Here is a 20,767-nt window from a genome sequence, read left to right on the forward strand (position 1 = left end):
TAAAAGATGTCTATGTAAATAAGATTGTAATTAGTCAATCATATGTGGTCTGATTTGTATTTTCACTGATACGAGTAGGATGTTTCAGATTCGAGTCTTTTCGATTGTAAAATTTTTTATCAATTTTAATGAGTTAAAGGAGAAGACTACCTCTCAAGTAGGATGTCTATTATTCTGAATCGTTAAGCCTTTCAATGAATTAAAAAAAAAAAAAAAAAAAGGAGGTGGTTGTAATTAACAAATAGCCTTATAATTAAGTAGAAGAAGAATAAAAATTAAACAAAAGGCATAAGAGATCAGAGTTAGAATATAATTGTTTGACCGTTATCAATCCAGTTGAAGGTTAGTATTCTTATTATTGAAGGTAATTAATTAATCAAGAATCATTCACATTAAGATATAGTTTAATGGTAAGTGCATATACTACATGATAAAAAATCTAGGTTCGAGACTCTTTTCCTACAACTCAAAAAAAAAAAAAAAAAAAAAATCAGGAACCATCAATAATTAAAAATAAAGAATTTGGGATATATTTAATCATTACCCATTACTTCAATTTTTTTTCACATAAAAAAATTAGGGATTCATTTTGCTAATCAAATTCAGAAGACAGACAAGTTTATTTTTTCTAATAAAATTTGCTTTGATTGCTCACATGCCCCATTCTAAGAAATACACTCTCTCTTTAAATTAAGTCCAATGTGAAATAACAAAGAAAATAGCCTTTTGATCTTTTTTACTTTAAGCCACCCAATGCTTTTCTTGTTCTAGAGTCATTTTCTATTGTGTCACTATTGATTCTCACATTATATTCCATATATATAGATTTTAATATTTCAGTCTTTTGCACTTAAATGGTTAGAGCTCAAAGGACTCATCAAATTCCAATTTTAGAATAAAATGTGAAAATTTTTATTTATGGAAGGTAAGAGCGACCCACCCACCTAATAACAAATAAGGTCACTTTCTTCTCTTTTGACCTAAAATATTTTTCACTTGAAATAATGAATTTATAACATAGGTAATTAATGATTAATTTCTAAAGGAGTATATATAAATGTACCTTGTAGTGGGTCAAGAAAGCCAAGCAAGTCTAGCTTTGAGGAAATCCAGAGAGCAGAAACCATGTTCAAGAATCCTGTTTTATGTCAGCTCATGTTTAAAGACTGAGATGAGCCTATTTTGGGTCCCAATGGCAATATCTAGAACTGAAAGGCAAACAAAATTTGATTTTTTTTAAAAAAAAAAAACAAAAATTTGATTAAAATCAATATATAAGTAGATAAATATGTTCTGACATACCTTGATGTCACCCATTATGCATCTGATATAAAATGACCCTACAATCTGGTTCTTGTGTTATGTTGAGTTTAGCTTCATTGAAAAATTTGAGAAAATTTCTCTGCAATTAATTTGAGATCTACCTTTTGCCAATGCCATAGTGGGAAATGAAGACTCAAAGAGTTAGTGATATTTTTAAATAGCTTTTAGAATTTTGACCGATCAAAATACTAAACGTTATTTTTTATAATATTTAGTAATATAATATATGAACTAGTTTTTAAAAGTTAAAATAGTGTTTTATAAACGTTCAGTTTTTAACATTTTATGACAAACTACTCAAATAAAAACTAACAAATATCAAAATAATCAATTTTACCGAACAGACCCTAAAAGGGTATGATTAATATATCTTGGCATACTTAAAATCGAATAAAATTGGAGCATATTAGAGGTATAAATTCCTAATTCAATTTATAAATTCTATCCAAACTCACTTAACTTAGAGTTATTTAATATTTACATCAAATAAATATAAAATAAAAAATTATTTTATCCAATCTAAATGTCATTCATGAACCAAAATAGTTTAATTTGCACATTCGACATTGATGGAAGTGGAAAAAGAATACGAATTTTAAACATACAGAGACTAAATTTAAAAGCCAAAGTTGTATGCTTTATAAAGTGATTCCTTAACAAAACTTACATGGTGGCACAGAAAGCAATCAAAGGAGGCAAAAAGTATCATTTTAATTTTTTCTATTTTGACATTTTTTTATTGGTTGCAAGTTTGAAAATCTTTGCAGCCATCACTATATTTTCTTGCTCAGAATTGAATTTCTAATTATATATAGGAAAATAACATGATAGATGTAAAATTTTCCAATGAGTAGCCTTCAAAGAATCATCTTTTGTTCATATAGGAATTGATTTCTTTCTGTACAATAATTAATATGTATATGGTTGAAAAGTTTGACTCGGTTGAAGTCAAGTTTGTTGATTACTTCCACAGTTTCTAGTGTTGAAGAGTAAAAAATCTCAATATTTCTGAGTTCACCCAACATATATAATTTAACCTAATTGATAGGAACAATTATTAAGTTATACTGAGCAACTTAAAATCGGCAGATAGACACAATAAACCGAGCAACATCCATATCCGTTTGAATATAAGTAACAGTCTGTCAAATGAGTTATTAAAGGTCATTAATTACCAAGATCCTCATTTGGTATTTATAACCGAGATTCTTACTATATGTTTATATCTTCAATTACTAAAAAAATAAAAAAAAATATAGTATAAATATTTGTATGATGTCCTATAAATGGACATCTGATCATTTCAATAGCAATTTCAATATTCTCTCAAATTTCCTAAGTTTACTTCTATCACTAATTAATAAAAATAAGTTTCTATTATTACTTCTATATATGATTAGTCTTAATAAGTACTAATTACCATATGATTAAATTGCCTCTAGAACTAGAAAAGACCCTGACAGAAAATTAAAGCAAGATTGGTATAGAAGTGAAGTTTTTTTCTCAACTTGACAAATTACAGCTTACCTAATAGAAAAAGATGTGCCATTTACTACTAGAGTAGCATTATTGCTTTTAACAAGTTGATATCAATTCTAATTTAGTCAAACGGATAGATTTGACATTAAAATTTACGTGATTTGTCTTGTAGCACTCTTAAATTTACGATGACATATCATTTTCATATTTAGTAATAATTATATTATTCACCAAAATAAAATATAAAAGTGCAAGGTTATAATTGAACTTTTATATAAATTATTTTAATTGTCCGAAAGACATAATTATTACTAAAATGCAAAAAGCATAAGTTTATAATTGCCCCTTCATAAATTTAAGGGTGTCACAAAATAAATCGCATAAATTTTAAAGGCAAATTTATGAATTAGGAGAATCGGATTTTGAGTTGACAAAAAAAAAAAGTTTTAATGTCCACTCTATTGACTTTTTGTACCAAATGTCTTGGAATCACCACAATTGGGATTTGTGTTAATTTGTTAATTAGCTTGATTTCTTCTATATACAAACATTGAGAGTGGATACAATGAGGGGCCTAATTGCCATGTTTTGTTGTTTATTTTATTTAATAATGTGATGCTAATATACTTGTAATCTAGTTACTTAATCAACTATTTTGGTAGGAACATGATGAAATTGCTTTTTCTCTCCAACCAAACAAATATATCATTCACTTTCTTTTTCTACAAATAAAGCAAATTAGATTTTCCATGTCTGCCCTTTACATTTCTTGACAAGTGAAAAAAACCCAATTATTTTTGGTTTTGGTTTGACAAGAGTAGGTAGGAAGCTTGCTTCAACGAGGTCTAATCAATGGAGGCAATGGTTGGAGCCTCATTATAGTAGCTAAGTAGCTTTTAGTCATTTCAATTAAAACATGCTTCTTTACAGGTATGTATGTGGTTATTTTTGCTACTACTTTTTTTCACATGATGGGTATGCATTTCTCAAATTCCAACGCTTTTAGACAAAGATTTTTCTCAAATTCCAAAAATTAAGAGAAATTTTCTTTTAGCATACTATTCCCTTTATTAGAAGCTCAGAAGATAATAATACATGGCTAGAGGAAAATCTTGTTTGACTCGATAAAACCCAATTAATTTTCATAGATTTAGTATCCTGATAACATGCTATCATTACAGCCATTGAGACCACCACCAAACACTTTTACTAGACTATGACCATGTCGGATAACAGGTTAAGTAGCTTTTGTCAAAACGCTACGTGTTATTGTTTATAGTGTTTAGTAATGCGTTTGAATTAGTTTTTACAGGTTAATGTAACGTTTCATAAAAAGTTAATCTCTATAACATTTAACTTTTAGCATGTGAAAAATTGTTCAAACAACCACTAGCTATTCATACAGCTAAACGCTATTAAAACAATTAACGGCTATCAAAATAATTAATTTTTTCGAATTAACCATATCACTACCAATGCCTGTAAAGCATAATGTTTTTTCTATTTTAAAGATAAACATACAAAGTGAGAGTCAAACTTGGTTTTACTTGAGGGGAAAAAATGGCTTGATACCCCTATAATAACTACCTTAACCACATTGAAGTCACAAAATCTTTAATGTGTATATATATATATATATATATAAATGAATTTATACATTTGACCTCCTGTTTTAAATTCATTAGAGCGAATTAACTCGGTACATAGAACTCAACAGTATCAACTCTAAAAAACTCACTTTAAACATCACTTTTTAAAATTTAATTTCGTCTCAATTGTATATACTCTAATTTTAGATTTGTTAATAAATCAAATTATGAGCCTATATATAAATTATGTAAAAAAAAATAATAATAAACTTTACATGAAACTCCTCCAACTTTTGAAATTTTGACAGTTTACAAACTCATGCCCGACCAGTTGCACTATTATCTCTTACATTATTTTTCATGGCCACACTCCAATTATAAGCATGCATTACTATAAGCTGGAAGTCAATACATACAATGAACCAAAATTTTCTTTTTGGACCATATCACCTTCGTCCAACTTGTCCCTCTCCTTCTTGTGCACGGCTATATCCTGCACACAAATTTTTTTTTTTTTTTCTCTCCTGGTAAAGTGCATTTTTAAAAAATCAAATTTATATTTTTACTCTTAGGGGAATTGAAGTTGCTGATCACTTCAACCAATCGTGAACCCCTTGTTAGTAATTTGTGAAGTTGGAAATTACAATATTGGCCTTAACGTACCATCTTCCTGTCCTAAAAAATGTATGTATATTATATGATATATTACCGAGGTACAGTGGGGACTCTGACCCATGCATTACCCATCATGGGAGACACATTTACATGTTTAATTTGGCCTTTCACTATGAGAGAAGCAACAGTGTGTTTATATTTTAAAAGAGAATACGATCCTTTGCTTTTCTTATGTCTTTTCTCTTTTTTTTTTTTTTTTTTTTCCCATAAAACATTTACTATATATACATATGCTTTTTCATTTCACTTAGACCCACCTTCTTTTCTTGTCACTTTCTTTCAACATCTTCTTCATGATATATTGTTCTTTAATTATCTTTTATTACTAGATTATTAAATCTTGTAAATCCTGTAGTAGTTATCAAAAATAATAATATATACTATTTCTATTCTTAATTTCTTGAATTTAATGCTCCTGAGATGAAGTAAATTTTCTAATATTCATATATCCATCCTGCAAGATTAAATATATAATTACTCCTCCATCCATCCATCCATCCATCCAGCATTAAAGTGACAAAATGAGAGGAGTTAATCTGGGTCAGGTTTTATTTTCAAAAAAATGAAAAAAAAAAAAAAAAAAACACAGTATAGTGTTGTAATATCAATTCATGCAGATATTATTATTTCGCAATAATTGAATTCCTTCTGCAAATGTCCCTTGCGAGTTCTATCAAATCAAGAAGCCACATATATAATTGCCCTATGCACATCTCCAAATCAAGTTCTATCAAATTTACACAAGATCAATTTATAGACAATATCTTATTAAATATTTATGATTTGAGAGTTAATGCACGCGCCAAAAAGGGGGTGTGGAGCCCAATTCACATTTTTTTTTTTTTTTAACTTTGGAGAAATTAATTGCTTCACAATTCTTGGTAAAAAAAAAAAAAAAAAAAAAAGAATAAGATGATAATAATATTTTTTTTCCTTACTTAGGGCTCAACAAGTCAAAGAAAGATTTCTTGGGGAGCCAGCCAAGCATGAAAAGGCCACCACCTCACTTCTCTTTCTTTCTATTTGGTGCCATTGTCTTTACCTTTCAAGATTCTTTATTGCTATTTCATTTGCAATTTGGCCCCATCCCTATATCATGCATTAGTGTTTCTCCTCAAATATTACTATAACACCCTTCTTCAATAAATTGTATTTTATTATTATCCAATAAAATTTTCCAAGAAAAAAAGATTAAGGGTTATATCCATAAAATTAAGGTACACTCGTCAGGCTAAATCGATAAAAGAGGAACAATTGAATTAACCCTTATAAGTGATCTTAAACAAATAATCACTATTAATTCCTTCTAAACCTAGCTAGGGCTATAAACTAAATACAAAGAATTTGATATCCTATGTATATCAAAAGGGCAAGTTGGTAAATGAACAAAGACATTGGAGCACATTTGATATATATACTTGTATTCTAAGTTGGTTCTTTTGTTCTTCAAATGTGTATCGAATTTCAAACCTCCTTTCCAATCACTTTTGCTGAAGCTTCTCTTCCTTTCTCTCTCTTTCTCTCTTCTAATTAGCCTTGGAGCTATCAGCTGGTTAATGGATATTGAACCCTTGTGGGCTCTTGGGGGGTGGTTTCTTTTTTCTATTTGCATGGCAACACCAACAATTCCTCAAACAACTACCATTAGAACATCACATTTCCTTCTCTTCTTTACCCTAATTTTCTTTATTTCTCTTTTTCTTCTCGTTACTAACCCTATCAAGCCCTTAAACCCATCTTCTTCCTCACCAATTTCCATTAAAAGACTTCTCTTGCAGCAAGAAAACTCAGAATCATCATCAACCTCTGCTACTGCTGCTGCTTCTACTACTACCATGAACAATTTGCACGTGACTCAAACGCAAAAGCCACGTGCATCTTCTTCGTTTCCATCAAAATCGAAGAACTTCAACTTCGGCGCAGAGGCTCATGAAGTTCCTAGTGGACCAAACCCTATATCAAACAGGTAATTCGTCATAATTATAATAATTACGTTTCATGGAAAAAAATGGAGAATTTAAGGCTGCACCAGAAATATTATTGAAGAAGACGACGGGAAGAGGAATTGTAACGGTGAATTTATTACAAAATTTGTCCTGTTTATTATCGTTATATAGTTTTAGTTTATATCAATTAATACTACTTTGTCCTAAGTGAGAGTTTGTTAAGTTTGCTGTTATGTCATCATCATCAATATCCTTATAGCCTTAATCACTTTTTTTTTTTTTTTTTTTTGTTATTTTTTTTCTTGTTTTTGTATTAAGGTGGGGAAGAAAGGGTTCCTTTTTCTTACTAGAAATGTATAGCAAGAGAGACATTCTATTTTGATATAGTTGTTATATATGTATTTATTTATTTTTAATATATATAGATAGATGCATGGTGATGGTATGGTTATATATTGTTGGTATTTGAAGAAATAATAGATTAACCTTAAACGGCCAGCCGTATTTTGATTTGGTTTGCATATACATAATAATGCTAGTCGGTGCCAAAATCTTGAAATTTAGAGAGTCCTTTTTGAATTTTTGTTCTTCTTTCTTGAAGGGTGTTTCAATTCTGAAGTTGAATTTTCTAAGATCTTTGAATTGAAACTTCAGAAACTGTTAATAGAAATATTCTCCTTGAAGGGTTAAATAGCTTGCTTTTTTAATATATATATATATATATATCATAATAAAAATATTTGAAAATTCAGAAAAAAAAAAAAAAGGAAAGAAAGAAAAGAAGAGAAGGGGTAGTTGCATGGGTTTCCTATAAAATTTTCATTGGAATAGGCTCTCAAAGGTGACGAGGCAAAGTAAAGGCAGATAAAGAAAGAAGAAATTACAGAATCTGTTAGAGACACAGCAGTGTCAGATCTGTAACACAATGAGCAAGCGAGTAAAAAGAAGAGACTCAGGTGATTTTGTTTTGCCTGCGAGAAATTATATTATTATGGAATTTCTTTTTGAACTTTTATTTGGACTTTTCTTTTGTCTTCTCAAACACATCATCCAAGAAAAGCTGAGATGCCAAATATAATACAACCCATCACAGCCCATGATTTTGTAATAATAATATAAGGTTGCTTGCCACCAATCATATGTTTATGATGGTGTTTCCTTTTTCAAAAGAAGAAAGAAAATTTATTTATATAATTTTTTTTTTCTTTTTTGTTGGTGCAGTGAAGCCATAACCTTTTGACTTCAATTTGTCAGGTTATTTTATCCAGAGATTTGAGAGACGTAAGGCTTTTTTTTCCATTTTCAACCGCAAATTATGGTGCTAAAAAGTGGAATTCTTGCATATAATTGCGTTTAATGGGTGATTTTTGACCAAATATAATAATTTATTTATAATATAATTAAGTGTATTATATTTTAAAAGAAAAGAGTTTTTCAAGTTTGAATGAATGCCTGTTGTACTATATCAGGAATCACCAGCTTTAACATTCCGACCAGTTTTTACCCTGAAATTAAAGAATCCAGTTCTCTTCGAGACAGGAAAAAGATGCTTTCTTTATAGTTGAATTTTGATCAATAAAGTAAATAACAAATTATACTGAACTGACTCATCTCGATTATTTTTTAAATATTTGGTTTTTTTAATTTTAATAGGAAAAAAATTGAATTTTTCCTTTTGGTTTAGTTCGATTTTCTAAATAAAAAAAATCTAAAAATAAGAAAAGAAATTGAAAGAAAGCTAAAATGAATCAAAATTAAAAATAAACCGAATAGAACTGATTTAATTCAATTAATTCAATATATATATTTTCGAGGGATAAGGTGCATGATATTTTTTTATTCTCTTAGTTGTCGCATGACAATAGTAGTGTACGGCAGCAAAAATGCCTACCAAAAACTTGAAAACAGAGAAAGAGAGAATATGCTTGGCAGTTTCAATCAATTTATCCAAAATTGTGTCATATGTCATAATTGGAGAAGTATATTTGGTTTAAACCCTTCTTTTTGCTTATTTTGAATTTGCAACCCTTTTACATCTTTTTTTTTTCAAATGTGAGCATAAACCATGAAAAAATGCACCTCCCAACTCAAGCTTGGAAACATGATTTTTTTTTTTTTTTTTTTCAAAATTGCTTCAGAATATCCGCCGCCGGAAAAGTGATGACTAATTTCCTCAAGATATTGTTATACATTAAAGCATGAACCTTTTGCAAGTGAATTTTCTCTATACATATGATCTGGATCGAATCTTTCGCTTGCCTAATGTGACCGAGCCCCTTTCGCTCGAACCAACTCACATTTGTGGGAAAAGAATTTGTATTCTCTATAAATACATAACTTCACTAACCATACTTTTTCTGTTGAACATGAAAAAAGAAATAAAAGTTAGGATATCATATGGGAGAAGGAAGATGCGATGCTTGCTAGCTAGAGCGCATATATAGGAAAGAATTGAAACAACAACAACTAAGAGTACTCAATTACCATGAGAACCTAAAATCCTGATGTATATAGCTATAGCCTTAAGGGTTTAATTTACATCCAGCTATGTATTGAATAATGGAAGCAATAAGAGGTGAGCAAAGCTATGAAGCAGTTACCTATAAGACATATATATAGAGGAGGTTTTGAAATAATTAAATGGGTATTATCTCCTATCTATGCTAAGTCATGTCAATGTCTTTGCTGGAGCACACCAACTAATAATATGGTTTTATTTATGATGCACGTAAACTTTTAACCACAGGCATTTTCGTGTTTCAAAAATGTTTTTGTGTGTCTATTTTTCTACATAAAATATTATTTTTTATATAAAATTATATTTTAAATGTCATTTTTTATATCAGTTTCCATTAACATTAAAGTTTTCACATTTTTTTCCGTTTTCGTATTTATAAAACATAGGGATTCATCAAATTTCCTGCATTTAGTGTGTGTTTGTGTTGTTGTCTAATCAATAAAGCAAAAGCATTAGTGTGTATAATTTGGATAACGATAGACAATAAAGTAGTGTAGGTTAAGTAAATCCAAATAAGAGTCATATAATGATTATATAGCCTAGTTCATAGTTACAGTGTAAATTCATCATTGATCTTTCTTTTTATTTTTAGGCTACCGTACAATATGCTTTTAAATTCAAATATTTTTAACAAGCCTAGAACTTGAAAACATAATTATGGCTTTTTAGCACTAACTAATTTTAATTCTTTGTTTACTTATATAGCCAAGATGAAAATTAATGACATCCCCTTCATTAATGTAACAGATGAACTTCCTTCACTGCAATCGAATATTATTCAGATTGTCAAGACGAATTATAAAATAATCGGCACAGAAGATAAATGAAGCATCACGGATGTATCGTAATTTAATTTTGTGAAAAACGAATAATGAACCCTCTTATATAGAAAGTTTTATACATGAAGAAAAAGAATCAGATTACAATTCCGGTCTCCATCACGTACAAAGAAGCAAGTCACCACAGAAAGAGGTACATTCTAGATAATTTAGAGACCGTATTACGACAATTAATATGATGCTCCATAGATTGGGCCAGATTGGTTTTCTTGTTCGTGGCTCTCTTAGAAGAAGTGGGTCGTAGACCCATTTGGGCCCAATGAAATCAGCAATAGTAATAAATAAATATCTATAATTGAAAAGGGCAAAAAAAAAAAAAAAAACTCATTTGGTGTTAAATCTAATCCATTAATTTAATTCTAATTCCTTTTTTTTTTTTCAGATTTTTATAAGCCAATGTAACGCTATAAAAATATTATAACATTATATTTCCGTCTGATTTTGTTTGTATGGTTTGACAAAATACGCATATTAAGAATTTAGTCAATAAAAGTTATTTTGTCTTTTTTTACTATTCACTCGTTAAGATAGTAATAAAAGTCATTTATTTAATGAACAATCATAAATGTTATTATAGAAAAAATAATTATTTACATTCTCTAAATTTAGAAACCTTACAAATATTTTGAAACATAAAAAAAATAACAAGCAAACGATGGAGGGAGTAATATTTGAGTAAATAATTATGTAGTTTTTCAAAATTTATCATCATCATAATTTTGTCTCTTTTTTTCCACTTTTTAATTTATAAAATTTAATTTTATTATATTATTTAGTTTTTCAATGAAAATATAATTTCAATTTTCAAGAGTTAAATATTTTTTAAAGTATTTTGAAAGGCTAAATACTTGTATATATTGACAAAAATGTGATTTAATATAATTTCAAATGGTCATCTTTTAATATTAATCTAAACGAGGCAGCCACAACCTGCACCATGAAGCGCCGGTGAAAAATGCGTATTTGTTGGGGTCCATCGATTTGGCATGTTCACACTCATTTGAGCCCCGTTAACGTTCACTAAGCCGCAGTGAACCCGATGAACGATGACGGCTCAATGAGTTCTTTCTTCCGTGATGAACTGTTGTCATCAGTTCTACATTTTACATTTTATTTTGTCTTTATGGACCGAGGAGAAATGGGCTCAGCGATAAAAGGATTGTACCATGAGAGAAGTAAGGAGGTCAACCTATTTCAAATATACAAAATAGATTATAGCAATACAATGCAGTTGGACTCTCATGTTGATTCGAATGAATCATCCTTTTCATGGAGGTAAATCTTTGCTTGTATAATAAAAAAATTGTGAAAAGCTCTTTGCTTTTTTTATATTTTTTTATACCAGATATTTGGAACTCAATTGGCTGAGATAGAGAATCATCGTCACACCAAGTTAAGCCACAGCCCGCACAACGGATGAGACTACAAGTGCACATCGAGAGGCGGACCGATCGACCCAATCCAATGTCCAACTACAGACTAGAGTTGTAAACAAGTTAAATCGAGTCGAGTTTTAATCGATTTGAGCTCGACTTGTCAAAATTGAAAATCCTAAATAAAAGATTGTTTTTTTATAGGTTTAATTAACTTTGATTTATAAAATTGGTCAGTGAGATAATAAATTAATTTTCAACTTGATTTATTTATTAAACGAGTTTAACAGTAGTTAATTTCGATAAGTTTAATGAATAAATTGGAGTGAAGGATTTATCGAATCCAACCTCTTCCGTCATTTATAATCCTACGGTTAGATCAAATTTTGCTGGTAGCAAACCCGGACAGTGAAACACGCCGTTTGATTCAGGAACCCGGCGGCTTAAACCCTACACGGGAAAAGAAAATATCCCGCCTATGCTTATACCCATTTTCGTCTAACTCCAACTAAACAGAAATTTTCCTAGAAAATGTTTCTCAGACATCGGCGCTTGAAACAAATTTCATGGCGGTTGCCTCGCATTTTCTCAGGTCAGTCTCAAAAATTTTATTTATTCTATTCTTTTTCTTTTTTTTTTTTAATTTTGCAATCGATTATCAGCCTTCATCGTAGTTTCTAAATATTCTGCATAATTTTCGTTGTTTTCTTTTGTAGGTAATTACTTACTGCAATCTAGAGAAGCCGTTAACTTCTTTTCAGCTTGCTCTTTAATCCCTGTGCCTTACTCACTTGATACTAAACTCAGTTACATGGGGATTATAGACAAAGCATTTCATTCGCAAAGGTAATCTGTTGTGTCTTATTTTTTCTTTAATGCCTTTTGAATTCAGTTAGGTTTTCCCCCCCTTTTTCTGGGCAGTTCCTAACTTATCAATGGCAGTTACTTTCAGGTACCCAACAATGTCACAAGTGTCAAATGAGTCTACTCCTTCTCCAGTGGATGATATATTGTTCTTCATCCAATCCACATTTGATAAGATTCAAGGTTTTTTCTTTTTTTAAAACTAGTTATTCTTTATACTAGACTTTTTAAATATGTTTTATATTTTTTCTAAGCCAGAGGAAAAATCAAATTGGAGAGTAGTAGACAAGTATAAATTGCATATTCTAGCAGCAATTTAAATGGATTCTTATTGAATTTTTTAAATGACTTGTATAGGCCCCGATCATTGCTGGTTAAATAAGGTCGAAGGAGATAACGGTTATTTCAAGAAAGATGGAACCTTTTTGGTCCTTGCTGGACAGTTCCTTGGGAATTCTGCAATAGCTGGTATTCTTGAAAAAATCAAGTCACTTCATCAGAAGTAAGAAAATGCCAAATATGTGATATTTTTTTTGTAATTTTTTTATTCGATGAGTCTGGTTTGCCAGATGATTCACTCTGAGGACGTTATTTTATTTTTTGCCATGTTAGATATCCACAGCTTTGCATTATGGGTTTGCATTGTGGAGCTTCGATTGGCTCTGCTGCTGATCAAGCTAACCTTGTTGAATTGATAATGAAGGAGTACATTACATTTCCCATCTTATTGTCAAGCAAGAACTTTTTAGAGGTGTATATTCATAATCCCCAATATACATAGTGCGTTTGTGCTTTTTTTTTTTTTCATTTTTCATTTATTTTTTTTCGCTATCTTATATTTATACTTTTTCAAGATGACAAACAAGAATACATATACAAAAAATATGCTTTAGTAAATTTAATATCAAGTGCTGTAGATTTTTCCTGCAATACCTACATTTAATTTTAATAAATTAATGATTAAAAATTATGCTGGGGGATGAATTTAAATTTCCTGTATTTGGATTGTACAAGTATATCAATTTTGTGAGAAAATTGAATGCATAAATATATGTGTGCTTATCATAAAAGCAACATGTGTAATGCACATGATAAATGGCTAATTGGAAGGTGTTTGTGGTTATCATGTTGACAAATAAGAAATTTCTCAAAGGTATGTAAATATTTACTGATTAAAAGTAAACTTTACTTTAAATAGAGAGGAATTGCATGAAAGGATTCATATAATCGACTCATTTCATTATGCATGTGGCATATGTAAGATAAGTCAAAAGTATTTTGGATTCATACACGTGGTTACCTTTCCTATTTTCAATTGCAATTATTTCGTAAGCCTTCATTTGTTTGTTTATTTATTAATTTATTTGAAAATTGCTAGTTGAGTTTTTTTGTTGATATTACTGTTTCTTAAATTTTCACAATTGTTTGTGGTATGGCTAACTCATTGCTTCTTCATGTATTTAGATGGAAAACAAGGCATGCTGCATTTTGTTTAGAGATTTTATGAATCCTGTTATTTATCATGAGAAGGATTTGGATCTTGGAATGGTTAGTAAAGGTATGTGCTTGTGTTTTTTCTACCTGACATGGAAAGAATTCTCTTGTGCAACATCATATTTTTATGCTTACAGGTGAGGAATTTTTATCATACATGGAACGTTTCTTATGTGAATTCCGCATTTCAACTAACCTTAATGCTTTGCCTATCACCATCTTACAATTCAAAGAACTTGAGATTATGCAAATTACCTGCCAAGCAAGTATTTTGAGTTCTTGTATTTAAGAATTAATTTGCTGCAAGGATCAATTGAGTGTTCTTCAAGTTATTAGCTCAAGGTTTTATTTCTCGCAGGCTGTATTTTTGGTTCATTTTTATTAAGGTAAAGAACTTTTGAAGCTTAATATGTTGAATTTGGATAAGTTTGTAAGCAGTTGTGGATGTAGCATAAAATAATAGGAAGCTTGAAAGTAAATGTTAAGTCTAAGTTGAGCTAGCTGCTCCACCTCTTTTTTCTGTACTTTTTATGTCGTGCCAGAATCTTTGTCTTTTCCTCTCCATTCCATTCCCTGTGACTCGGATTGGAGTTTAAGCGGAATATCTATTCACTGTCTTTCCTTTTCAATGTTATTATCAATTGTCTAACCATTTTCCTCTTCTTTGTTCATTATTATCTTTTTATGTGTTTGGTTTGAATGCTTTTTCTATGAATTTTGTTTGGATCTGACTACAACTTGATGAACTTTGGTATCTATAGGTCTGCATGTAAACATCATATGCACAATTTTTATGCAAACACACTTACACATACTTGCATATATATATATATGTTTAATTTCTCACTTGATGCCTTTGCAGGCATTGAGGAGTTACAAGTTCAACAGAATGGGAATCTCAGTCGCAACTTGAAAAGAACTTGGGTGAAGCAAGCTGAGGTCATTAAGGAACCAGAGTTGTCCTCTTCTCTGCAAAACTTACTCCTCTACTTTCCAGGTAGAGGCTTCTTTTGCATGGCCTGTTGTTGTCTTACCTTGTAGTTGTATCTCTTTTTTAGGGTATCATGCAATTCAGTTGCTAACTTGCTACTGCTGCTTCTTTCATCTGATGCATGATATCTTAAAATCCAGCAGATGAAAGAAAGATTGAGAGAAGAGAGCTGCACCAAGCCTTTTAAGTCAAATGCTTAAAAATTTTGTCATCAAAAACCTAACTGAATAACTATTTACAAGATGTTATAGGTTTAATAATTAGTCCCACCACTGTGATCAGCTCATATGTAATTTATTTGACTTTATGTTGTGTGCTAAAGTAATCCAATATTGTATAGCCATCTGTTTTCTTCCACAGGTTGCATCTCTGCAGATGAAAGTGGTGATCGCCTATTTGTATCTGACAGCAATCATCATCGGATTATCATATTTGATAGAAATGGGAAGATTATGGACTGTGTATGTATTTTAAGGCTTCAATGGCTATCACTCATTGAATTTTCTATGATTTTCTCATATGACCTATTTGCTTTGCTTTTTTATTATCCTTATTAAGTGCATGCAATTGCAACGCTAAAAGATGAGCATATAAGATGAAATGAAAGCGTAGATTTAGACTTACGTTTTTTATATGTCAGATTGGTTCTTGCCCAGGTTTTGAAGATGGTGAATTTGAGTCTGCCAAGCTACTGCGTCCTGCAGCTTCCTTTTATCATGATGCTGAAGATTGTCTGTACATTGTAGATTCAGAGGTATTCATCCAGAAGCTTTTGAATGGGTGATTTACAACATTATGAAATTTATGGGTTTCTTAGATTTGATGTTTCAATTCGGATACTGTCAAGTGTTTTGCTGAACATTCTTAGATCAAAGTCTATAGCAATTAGTATGATGAAACTTTTGAATTAATCTGCTGAACCAGCTATCTTCATAAGTGATGATTTCAATAGAATAATAATGGGAATAGTGCGAGTTACAGTTATATTACTTCTCTCCACTAATGCTTATGGACCTTAAATTTCTCTGATATTAATGTCACTGATTTGTTGCAGATGAAGCAATTGCTTTAAAAACAAATTTGAATTTGCTTTTATTTTGTGGGCATCCTCTTCAAAGAAGTACTTGGCATTTAATCTTTCTACTTCAACATTGTTTTGTGACTTATTATTTTCCTTTATTGATTGCTATTCCTAAGAACCAAGCCATCAGACGAGCTGATATGGAGAGGCGGGTCTTAGAGACTCTTTATCCCACTTGTAGCGTCAGTAAAAAAGATAGTAGTATATGGACTTGGATTATGAATAAAATGGGTTTTTCAAGCAACATTGATTCAAACTCCAAAGAATTTGATTCCCAATTGCGGGTGTTTCCATGGCATCTTTTGAAGTCAGCAGATGATAGTTTCTTTATCATCAACCGCAGGTAAAGGATGATTCCTTGTTTCTAATTTTTTATGATAAGAAGGCACTATGCTTGCTATTTCCGTTTTTATACAGTAGTAAAGCATTGCAATCTATAATATTCAATGACAATTGTTAATATGCTTGAAATTCCTATGTTTACATCATTTCATTTTAGGTTACAACAACAGTGTGAATTTTGAGTAATAAATCTTTCAAGTTAACTTGATCTAAAGATTATTGCAACCAATAACCAAAATAAAGCTAATTCTTTGTAGTGAAATATCAATGTCTTCAAAGAGTACACTGACATCGGATGCTTTTTAGAAATGAGGAATGACATTGCCTCTTGATCATACATGAAAAGTTTAGTTTTGTTTGACAAAGACCATCCTAATTCTTCAAGTCCTTCAATTAGCCAAGGCCAGCTGTCCTTACTGTAGGTTGCCTTCTGCAAATAATGCTTTTATATTAATTCATCTCCATTTAACTAAGTCCAATTATTAAGGCCTCCTACTTGTGACCTTCATATTTAATCTTTCCTGGTTTCATTTAGGAACCTATGATACAAGGTTTATTTGTTTTCGTTTGCAGCTTTGAAACCCTGTGGATCATGGATATGGCTTCAGGAGAAATAAAAGAATCTATCAAAGGTTTGAAATTAGTTTACCATATCTTTCTTAGCTCTATTGATTTGTCAGTCAATATGTACATCTGATATTTGCTCATTTAAATATTGGAAAGGATTTTCAAAGATTTTGGAGACTTGTGGGCAGTTGATCATGGAGAAAGTATCACTCTTGAAACAAATGCCAAGTGATTGGCTAAAACTGCAGATTGATGCCAATTTTTCTCCAGAGGGTCTTCCGTTTGCTAGTCTTTTATCATCTATAACAACTTTTGAAAATTACATAGTTGTCTGTGACACAGGTACTTAACACATTAATCTGTTTTCTTATGTTTATCTATTGTTTTTTTGGGTTATTACACATTTATATTGCAACATTTCATTGAAGTTGCACAGAGAGTGCTGAAACTAAATAGCGATTCCAGAGTCCATTCAATCTTCCAGTTTTCAAATTTTGGGATCCTTGGATTTCCATATTGGCCATCGTTTCGATTGGAGAATGTTTATCCTGAGTAAGTCAGTATACTCTTTAAAACTGAGTTTTGTGCAAGCTTCTGAATTACTTTGGGAGGGTGACTTTCTCCAAACTTATTTCCTTTCAAACAATGTAGGTGTATCATGTGAATGCTTTTCCTTTCTCTCTCCTTTTTTCCCCTGGCATATGGCATTTGCATGTAAAATTGTTTCACAGTGAACCTCTCCTACTGCTTTTGATAAATTTTCTCTGGTTTGATAGGGTTTCACCCCGTAGAGGATGTCCTGATCATGTCCAACGTTTTAGCATGCTGCCAGGTATATTATTGTTGACAGTAGTTGGTTTCTGTATTTCTGGTGTGAAAAGACATTTTATTGCTATATTTTGCCGTAACAAACTTCAGTTGTTAACCTAAAAGTCTAGGGAAATGCGTTGGACTGAGTTCTGTTTTTTTATCTTTATAATGGAAATTTTATTTATGCTTTCTCAAACACAATATTTCTCTTATGAGCTTGATGATGAAGATCCAAGGTTACATGGTAGATTGACTTTTAATGAAAATATCATCCTGAGTAAAAACCTTAACCTGCATGCATATGTTTACACACCTTGTTAAGTCTCTATTGAAGTTTTGTTGAATTTGCATTGCATGTAAGAATCATCAAATTTATGGATAACACGGGAACTTTTCCAACAATATCAATAGTATTAGGAAAGCTAATTGCTTGAAAGGTTCAATTTTATTTCCTGCAAGATATTTATCATAATGTCAATGAAAATCGAATTTATTGGTAATCCAATTATATTTTTCCCTTAGTTATTTTACCTTTCATTATTGCAAATTTCTGCACATCAAATACTGAAACGAGTTTCTGATTTGTTGTAAGACTATACTTCCTGGTGAACTAGTTGCCTTTTTCTTAGAATAATATTTTTGGGCTGCATTTAGTCCTTGAACGAATCTGTAATTTGGTACATACAGCAATCTATATCCTCCCATTCCAATTGAGAGAACAAGATACACACGCACACACACAAATGCAGTTGCAGACAAGGGCTTGTATGCCAACAACATTAACTTTTCATGTCCCAAGTTTATTGGAGATTATGTAAGATGTGATTTTACAAAAAATTACTTGTTGAATTTCAGTGATGGTGTGTTTATGACAGGTAGGATTAACATACAGTTAAATGTAGAAATCCCTGTGGATTTTGAGCTTGTTGAACCGTTACAAGAAGGATGCATATGGCGCCAGGCAAGAGGGGCTGCAATTTTAGGAATACAGGATGTAGCAGGGTCCTCAGAGAAGGTTTTCAAGTCTTTTTTTTTTTTTTTTTTTTTTTTTTTTTTTTTTTTTTTTTGCCTTTTCACTTGTCACTTTCTTTTTGATGCTGATGATTTTTCATTTGGTCTGGTAAGTTAAATTTTTTCCTAGTGCCTGATTACTCCATTTTGTGGGTGCATCTTTGCAGGTTGGTGTTGCCCAACAGTGGTATGATGATTTGGATAATCTGGCCTTTTCATCTCCTGAACCAGAGATGATTGTTGAAAGCAGTAACACAACTTCAGAAATTAAATCTGAAGATTGTAGAGTTCACATTGATTGTTCTGTCAATACAAGTCCTGGAACAAGTGAGGTATGCGTGTTATTTGTACTCTTTGCTTGTTAGATATTATGCTTATTTCTTCTTTCTTTCTGTTTAGGTGTCTGTTGGACCTTGCCTAATTTGGGTGTAAATAAGTGCTTTTAGGTAATAATAATAGAAAGAAAATAATAGCAATAATAAAGGGGAAGTTCATCCCATAATTAGGGAGTTATCTTTTACAGTGGACTCGCTTCTCTATTGAACAGAAATAATAGTGAGAAAAGCAAGATTGTTTCGAAGTGCTGCAATCAGTAACTGGAATGTGGATTCAACCTGATTTCTGAGCAGGCTCACAGTTCAAAACTAGTACTAATATCTGTTTGTTTTATTTTATTCATATAACAGGTTATTATATATGCTGCATTATATCTAAAACTTAGAAGAAACCCTGATTTACAAGAAGACAGTCAGAAGAAGGATGCAGCAAGGATAGCTGATATTCTGAACCCGGAGAAAAGAGGAGGAATTGGAAGAGATTCATGCATTCAACTCTTGTTAAAATCAAATGCTGATTTGAAGGACCTCATTCTTATGAAACCATTACATGTGAGGATCAAGTTGGATTGTCTTGATCACCCAAAATCTGATAATGGAAAAGATATCATCTTAACCAATTCCTCAATCGAAGTCAATGTAACACTTGAAACATAATTACCGCTAGTTTACAACTACACTGATTTTGATGTGTTTGCCATTTGGCTCTTGGAGAAGAAGCCAGAGTGAAGGTAAGAAGCTGAATGCACCTCCATTGCCAATCCTGTTTTCGATTCGATATCAGACCTCCGAAGATGGATAATCCAAAATAGAAATGGATAGACGGGGTTTCTAATGACTTTTCCAGGTTATACACTTCAATAGATATTCAATAGGAAATTATTTGTGTTCATGTGCCTGATTATATGAGATACTTGCTCTTTTTGCTTTTTAGCCTTGTTAATGTCAGAATAGAAAAGGGTAACTATAGTTAATGTTATTGTTGTATTTAAAAAAGAATAAGAAGGGTAAAGTATTTTTGGAAGAAAATTCTTCTTCAGTTCCTTTCAATAATGTATTTATTATGAAGTATGATTTATATATATATTTTTAAGATTTTACAGTGAATATATTATTTTTTATTTTAATGTACTATATAAACAAAAATAATTTTATGAGTAATTCTTTCTTTGAGGTTAATTAAGTTTTCGATTGCCCAGTTAGAAAAAGTTTCAAAGATTGCTCAAATCATCTTCACAAAAGCATGCATGCATTAGGATTCGAGAGTTATTGTTTTATATTACTTTACTGCTTCTGCTTCTCTGCACGTCGAGGGATGCATGTCGTTGGTACGGATAATACATATCTATACAGTTGTTTACTCGTCTAAACAGAGTATTATCCATTAATGTACAGTTGTATGTTTCTTAACTCCCTTTAATTTTTTTATTATAGGGTTATTTTTTCTTTAATATAAGCATGTAAGTGCAAAATTTAGAACCCTAAAAAAGATATCAATCTTTTTTTTATTATTATTAAAAACGATATCAA

At 30.9% G+C, this 20,767-nt stretch overlaps 2 protein-coding genes across 3 annotated transcripts; both read left to right on the forward strand.

The window, feature by feature from the left end:
* Positions 1 to 6,500: 6,500 nt before the first annotated feature.
* Positions 6,501 to 7,465, forward strand: CLE41 (CLAVATA3/ESR-RELATED 41). Its single transcript, XM_089718727.1, has one exon. The coding sequence runs from the start codon at positions 6,623 to 6,625 to the stop codon at positions 7,034 to 7,036; it is 414 nt and encodes a 137-aa protein (XP_089574853.1). The 5' UTR covers positions 6,501 to 6,622; the 3' UTR covers positions 7,037 to 7,465.
* Positions 7,466 to 12,109: 4,644 nt separating this feature from the next.
* EMB1974 (NHL domain-containing protein) lies at positions 12,110 to 20,290 on the forward strand. 2 transcript variants are annotated; one of them, XM_012229734.4, is made up of 17 exons: positions 12,110 to 12,334; positions 12,459 to 12,588; positions 12,695 to 12,789; positions 12,964 to 13,108; positions 13,219 to 13,357; positions 14,071 to 14,164; positions 14,963 to 15,097; positions 15,452 to 15,552; positions 15,732 to 15,845; positions 16,289 to 16,515; positions 17,088 to 17,146; positions 17,238 to 17,423; positions 17,510 to 17,633; positions 17,858 to 17,913; positions 18,767 to 18,906; positions 19,070 to 19,234; positions 19,589 to 20,290. In XM_012229734.4, exons 1-17 carry the CDS (start codon positions 12,274 to 12,276, stop codon positions 19,892 to 19,894), a joined length of 2,277 nt encoding a protein of 758 aa, XP_012085124.1. In that variant the 5' UTR covers positions 12,110 to 12,273; the 3' UTR covers positions 19,895 to 20,290. The 2 variants fall into 2 exon arrangements, with proteins under 2 accessions (XP_012085124.1, XP_012085125.1); XM_012229735.4 differs by lacking the exon at positions 12,110 to 12,334 and having other exon boundaries at positions 12,460 to 12,588; positions 12,685 to 12,789.
* Positions 20,291 to 20,767: the final 477 nt, after the last annotated feature.

This window comes from Jatropha curcas, chromosome 3, assembly GCF_041381405.1.
Source record: "Jatropha curcas cultivar XTBG-Jc1 chromosome 3, XTBG_Jcur_1.0, whole genome shotgun sequence".
Classification (NCBI taxonomy): domain Eukaryota; kingdom Viridiplantae; phylum Streptophyta; class Magnoliopsida; order Malpighiales; family Euphorbiaceae; genus Jatropha; species Jatropha curcas.